Genomic DNA, 6582 nt, shown 5'->3' on the forward strand with positions numbered 1-6582 from the left:
AGATATTTAATTTGTGACCATAAAAATCCAAGAATAATAATAATAATAATAATCCATCTGAATTCAGTTTCTCCTAGAAATCTTTACCAAGTCAGTCCACCATACTTTTCAAATCTCATCTCTTCTGATCATATCGTATCAAATCAAATCAAATCACGAAGGAGATCTCGGTGTCGTATTTCTCCTTCAATTACTGGTCAGTATTCTTCTTCTTCTTCTTCGATTATTATCTATCTAGTCTAACAAAACAAATGAATTCGATTAACTTAATCTGATTCAATCGTTTCAAACTCCTCAATATACTTTTAATCCTGTTTATTATAGCGACTGATCACTATTGCCGTATTGCAATTTCAGATCACTTCATACTGTCTTCGAGTTAGGGTTTTGGTGCTAATTACACTACATAAATTCGTTATATTCATTATCTGAAAATGAAATTACATGCCTTAATTAGTTTATTCAACAGCTTGATTGATTGATCCACTTGTCCTATGAAGTTGATAAATTTGGTTATTAGCATTTGAAACTGATATTAATATTATCTCAGTAAGATGAATTAGTAACTTGTGTATATTACTAGGTATGCATTCATAAGATTGATATTGATTATTGACTCTATAACTGTATCCAACAAAGCTGTTTAAGTTAACTTTAGCTCTTGTTTTTCAACTCGGGCTGGCACATATAACTCGGCTTATTTGTTAACATAAACTTGTTAATCTTTATTGTTCTTTTGTCTGCAAACTCACAGAGTGAGAATGTCTGATCAAATAGCAAAAGGTCTGGAGTTTGAGAAGAAAGCCGAGAAGAAGCTCAACGGTTGGGCCTTTTTCGGGTCCAAGTATGAGGATGCTGGTGATTTGTATGAAAAAGCTGCCAACTGTTACAAGCTTGCAAAATCTTGTTAGTATCATATTGCTCTTTCTTATGGTTTATTTTGTGCGTTGATATTCATTTTATCAAGTCTTATCAATGTTGTAAGTTGTTTATGTTTGAATAATAGAGTTTACTCAGTGTATATGTTTTCGAATCCATCTTTTAGTCTGCATTTATGTAGTCAGTTTCTTTATATATGACTTTTGCAGGGGACCAAGCTGGATCTGTATATGTCAAGCTGGCCGAGTGCCATCTGAAAGTATGTGCTTAATGCTGTTGTTCACTTGTTCTTAGCCCATTTGGGTGTTTCACTTGCATCATATCATCATTTGACGAGCCCATTTTAATAACGAATTTATGTTTTCTAGATGGATAGCAAACATGAAGCTGCTAATGCCTATGCTGATGCAGCTCATTCATACAAGAAAACAAACACCAAGGGTAAGAAAACCACTCATGCTAACGTATGTTTTTTGTCATATATTAAGCATCATACTTGCTGACAAAATTATAATATCTTGATTACTTGTTGAATGTTTGCAGAGTGCATAGCTCACCTAGAGCAATCACTAAACTTGTTCATGGAAATTGGGAGGCTCAGCATGTCTGCCAGATATTGCAAGGTACAGACCCTATTTTATACATTTTGCATTTGATCGAAGTATCAAGAAATTAAAACTCTTAAATTTGGCTTCGTTATATGCAGGAAATTGCTGAATTATATGAACAGGAGCAAAATCTAGAGAAGGCTATAGCTTACTATGATAAAGCAGCTGATCTTTTCCAAGGTGAAGAAGTCACAACTTCTGCAAACCAATGCAAACAGAAAATTGCTCAATTTTCAGCTCAACTGGAACAGTAAGTTTCACATGTTCTAAGTAGGGATTGTTTTATAACTTTTATATAATAATATAACCTCACAATTTGTTCCAGGTATCAGAAAGCTATTGAAATTTACGAAGAAATAGCTCGACAATCGCTCAATAATAACTTGCTAAAATATGGAGTTAGAGGGCATCTACTGAATGCTGGCATTTGTCAGCTCTGCAAAGGTGATGTTGTTGCAATAACGAATGCATTGGAGCGTTACCAGGTCAACATTGACTTTTTGCAAACATGCTAAATTTTGTTATATGAGATTCGGTCTATTGACTAAAAATGTTTGCTTGTTTATGTAGGAACTGGACCCCACATTTTCTGGAACACGCGAATACAAATTACTGGCAGTATGTTATTGGAAATTTGCTTCTTGTTGGACAAAACATGAAGGTCTAAGGATGTGTTTTTGTTCTTTAATGGCAGGATTTGGCTGCTGCTGTGGATGAAGAAGATGTTGCAAAGTTCACTGATGCTGTCAAGGAGTTTGATAGCATGACTAAGCTGGTAATAATAATAAATTTATTGTGGTCAATGGTCATATTATCTTTAAAATAGATATATCAATATTTAACATAAAAAAGTTGGCATTTTAACATTTTTGGTTGGCATTTAGGACGAATGGAAGACAACCCTTCTGTTGAGAGTGAAGTTGTTGCTGAAGGCCAAGGAAGAAGAGGATGATGATGATCTTACCTGAGTTCATTTCGTATGATGTAAACCACAACTCTGATTTGTTTTTTTGTTTTTGTTTTGTGGTGGTATTGTTCTTCTTGTGTTTTTTATGTGTGCATTTAAAAAGGTGGTTTTTCTTTTGGGAGTGCAATTACATTTGAGCAAAATATATTTGGATTGTGGGATTCGGGTCTTTTTAGAGGATGGTCATAGATACAACAGTCGTGTGTGCATTTAAAACCGGCGTTTCTTTAATAATAGAATTGTTCCTTGTTTTTAGTTCTGGTGATTTGCATAACTGAATCTCTCTAAAAGGCTATATGTGTAAGCAGAACAGAACTTATTGAAGCACAAACATTGAACCACATATATTTGTCCTGACAGACTTGATTATCAGTTAAAATTGTTTCTTCTTGTCAAGCAAGGCTACCCCTGAATTTTTCTAAATATGTATGAACAAGTGATGAAAGTGAACAATTAGATAAATATTAATAATGATTGAAACGGTTCAAATTTGTAACATTTCTCGAATACGAGCCAATATGAGCAGTTTAGCGGCCTTAAATTACATATGTGTATGTCAAACTTATTGAATGAATATAGAAATTAGCTCTCTAGAGTCTAGACCATTTGTTGGGCAAAGTAAATCAATCCTTTGTTATAATTTTAGGTGTGGAAGAAACTTCTGAATGAGGCTGTTAGTCCTGAGATGAGTGCGAACCAAAATGAGTTGATAGGACCACTTCTGAGTGACATTATGAGTATAAGAGTGCAGTTCTTATGAATGATAAGTTGTTTAAAAACAAAGACCAAAACAACAATAGAAACTATGTCTACCAGCTACGGTTGTTTACGGCCCGGTTTTGATGGTTTTTATGTCAAGCTGTGAACTAAACCATTAATTTGAGACTGAACCAAACTGAACCGTTACTAGCAGTTTGGTTTTACGGTTTCGTTCAGAAACAGTTAAAATAAGTATCTAGAGAAGGCTAGATTACTGACCAAAAGTACACATCAAAAGTATCACATAACATGATAAAAATATAACATACACATCAAAAGTACTTGACCAAACCGATCCAAATTTGATTATGACCTGGAATCCGCAGTAAACAGTTTAAACAGCAGCACACGCCTAGAATCAAAGGAAATTAAGCAAAACCTTGCTGCAGTTCATCAACCGAAACAAAATGATTGCCGACTGTTTTACCCCTGAACTCAAATGATTCGATATCAGTAACGATTTTTTATTAAAACTTCCTGCTGCAGTCTGTTGTCTGCAGTCATCAATCTTTAAATGCAGGTCATCTGTGAAGAAAATACCCCTTAGATCAATTCCAACTGCTGTTTCAAAATGACACGGTTTGTGGCTATTAAAGGTCACAACATGAACGAATTGCACAAATTTCAAAGATAGAAAGCACTTCCAAATGTTGTCGCTTGAACAGTGCAAACAAACGCATAATCCATAATGTATACCATACATAAATAAACCTGGCAATCTGTATACACGCACGTACATACATACGCATACACTGTCACACACACAGAAATACATACGCATAAAAACATTCATGATCAATACACATACAGAGACACACATACGAATGTCATACGCACAATACATAAGACATCAAAATTAATAGAGAGTACTCACCCAAGGGTCAGTGTCAATGCATTTCCAAATCCAACCGTTTTGGCAAAAACTGCAATAAATCTGGCATTTGAATTCCAAAACACAAACACAATTTCAGACGACCAAAGCGGCTTACAATAAGTGAATTCAATCACAACCCGAATTGGCATTCTAAAACTGCAATAAATCTGTTTACAGAACCAATTCTTTTGCCTAAATAGTCAAAAAGTAATCTCTTCAGCCCATAAGCCTTAAACCCCATCCAGTTACTGCACTTAAATCCAATAGCTTCAACTCTCATCAAGCAGCAAATAAAACAACATGCGAAATACACAAATAAAAGATATTAGCCCGTCATAATATTTTTCGTAGATATTGAAAGAATAAAAATATTTTATGTTTTCAGCATTCATATCTAAACCTAAAAAGAAAAAATAAGTAAAAAACTAAGAACCGAACTCGATCACCAGGGGATGAACAATCAAACATTCATATCTAAACCAAAAAAAAAAAAAAAAAAAAAAACTAGACCATTAAAAGAAAAAGGTAAACAACTAAGTAATTAGGAGCCTGATCATGAGTATATATATGATCAATCGAAATTGATATCTAAACCCCAAAAAAAAAAGGGTAAACCCACTAAACTAATCATCAGCATGATGATTGAATGAATGAATGAGCTACCTCATTGACATTAATATTTGAAGTTTTCTCTTCCTTGCAGCCTCTTTAGCAGATGGAGTTGTCTTGAATCTCTTCAATTCAGTTATCACCAACTTCTCAACGAGGTGAATCGACTTCAACAGCTTCTCGGGAGACTTAAAAACTCGTCACCATCATCGACAATCTTGGTTAATATCGCACGAACCAACAATGAAGGATCCTGACACTCGTCTCCCACCAGATCAGACCCAAAACTCACGCGCCTCTTCTTCTTCTTCTTCTTTCGGTCAACGGCGGCCGGGGGAATTTGGTTGACGCTATCATCATCATCTTCATCACGCCAAATTGTTAATATGTTTGACATGTTGTTGATGGTGTGAATGAAAAACAGAGTCGATAGAAGACTGTTAAAAATATTCGGTAATGTTAATGTTACTTTTATTTATTCGGTAATTATTGTTACCGTTAAATATAATTATTATTTTTTAAATTATATTATAATTATATTTAATTTTTTTCAATATCATAATATTATTGTTAATTAATGGCAAAAAAATTTCCAACGGGTTCACTGGTATTAGACAAGGCCGGCTCCGAGAATTAAAACAAAAATCGGGTCGAATGTTAAAAATATTTTGGGCCTTAAATAAAAAGAGTACTTGTTTAGGTTTAAACAATTTAATTTTTAAATTGACTTATTTGGTTATGATTTGGGTTGTGTAAAAAATTTTTGTATAAAAATCGGCTTAAAATGTCTCAAACGAGAACGAACCCCACAACCTTTTGGTTGGGAGTCATACCCGTTGATCAAGATAGTTGTTATATAATTGAGTTTAAATATTAAACATACATATCGTTTTTCATAAAATACATATAACTTTTTAAAAAAATATATTTCAGGCCTAGTGGGCGTCGACTACCCAGCGCCTCCCCCTGGGGGCCGGCCCTGGTATTAGATGCTCTAAGTTCATAGCTATAGAGTCGGATATAAAAAGTTTTGGGACGGTTTAGGTCGGGTTAGGTTTATCACACAATAAAAGTCAGTGACGACCGAGAAAATTTTTTCATGAGAGTCGAAAATTTTTTGTGTTAGGATGTCTATTAAGGAGGATTTATATTCAAGTCAAATCACTGAATTTTTTCATAGAATTAAGTCGGGTCATTGATTTTTTTATAGGATTGAATCAACTCACCATAATAAAATTTTGTGTTTGGAGTTAAGGTAACTGGGTTAGATAACTAAACTGTTTAAACTACGGTGGATTTAATTTAATGAGTTTATAAGAATCAATAGGTAACGCTTCAATTATTAACCAATAATTAAAAAGTAAAAACTATAAAATTTTAAAAGAGGCGCCGAAGAAATATGAGATACATGTCAATTATTATTCTAGCTAGTTAGATCCATCCAATTATTATTATTATATATACCATACATATACTAGTTTTTAGTTCTCATTATACCGCCGGTGGGGGGTTAAGTTTTTTTTTAATTGTTTTACTATTTTATATTTTATAATGATTTGATACATATACTTTGTAACATTATATATATATATATAGACAAAGTATAGAATGAAAACCCATTTGAGTTGTGAAAACTCGCGAAAACCTTATGTAACATCGGTTTTTTTTTTTATTACATGTAATATATGTTGTAACATTTAATACAAAACATCAAAGCATTAAAAAAATTGTTTTGCTATTTTTTAACATTTTTTTACTAATTTTTTTATATGTTTTTAGGAAATAGAAAAAGTTATATTTATGTTAACATTTTTTATTAACTTTAATTGTAGACCACAATATTTAATCTTTAATTAAAAACATGTTGTTGAGAACGGGTTTCTAGA

The 6582-nt window shown here is 33.1% G+C and overlaps 1 protein-coding gene across 1 annotated transcript; it reads left to right on the top strand.

Annotated features, from left to right (window-relative positions):
- The first annotated feature begins 735 nt into the window (after positions 1-735).
- Positions 736-2668, top strand: LOC143564381 (alpha-soluble NSF attachment protein-like). Its single transcript, XM_077051680.1, has 9 exons — positions 736-906; positions 1089-1138; positions 1248-1320; positions 1423-1502; positions 1586-1737; positions 1813-1972; positions 2058-2105; positions 2182-2262; positions 2372-2668. Exons 1-9 carry the CDS (start codon positions 762-764, stop codon positions 2453-2455), a joined length of 873 nt encoding a protein of 290 aa, XP_076907795.1. The 5' UTR covers positions 736-761; the 3' UTR covers positions 2456-2668.
- Positions 2669-6582: the final 3914 nt, after the last annotated feature.

The sequence above is a fragment of the Bidens hawaiensis genome, unplaced genomic scaffold (genome assembly GCF_021521415.1).
Source record: "Bidens hawaiensis isolate Kalapana, Puna unplaced genomic scaffold, B.hawaiensis_p1.1 tig00001206_1, whole genome shotgun sequence".
Lineage (NCBI taxonomy): Eukaryota > Viridiplantae > Streptophyta > Magnoliopsida > Asterales > Asteraceae > Bidens > Bidens hawaiensis.

Bases quoted from the DNA above. Each gene is read 5' to 3' on its own strand.
- LOC143564381 (XM_077051680.1), top strand. From the start codon at position 762: ATGTCTGATCAAATAGCAAAAGGTCTGGAGTTTGAGAAGAAAGCCGAG. The intron at 1,503-1,585 runs GTACAGACCCTA...CGTTATATGCAG, and splicing joins TGTCTGCCAGATATTGCAAG to GAAATTGCTGAATTATATGA. The intron at 1,738-1,812 runs GTAAGTTTCACA...AATTTGTTCCAG, and splicing joins TTTTCAGCTCAACTGGAACA to GTATCAGAAAGCTATTGAAA.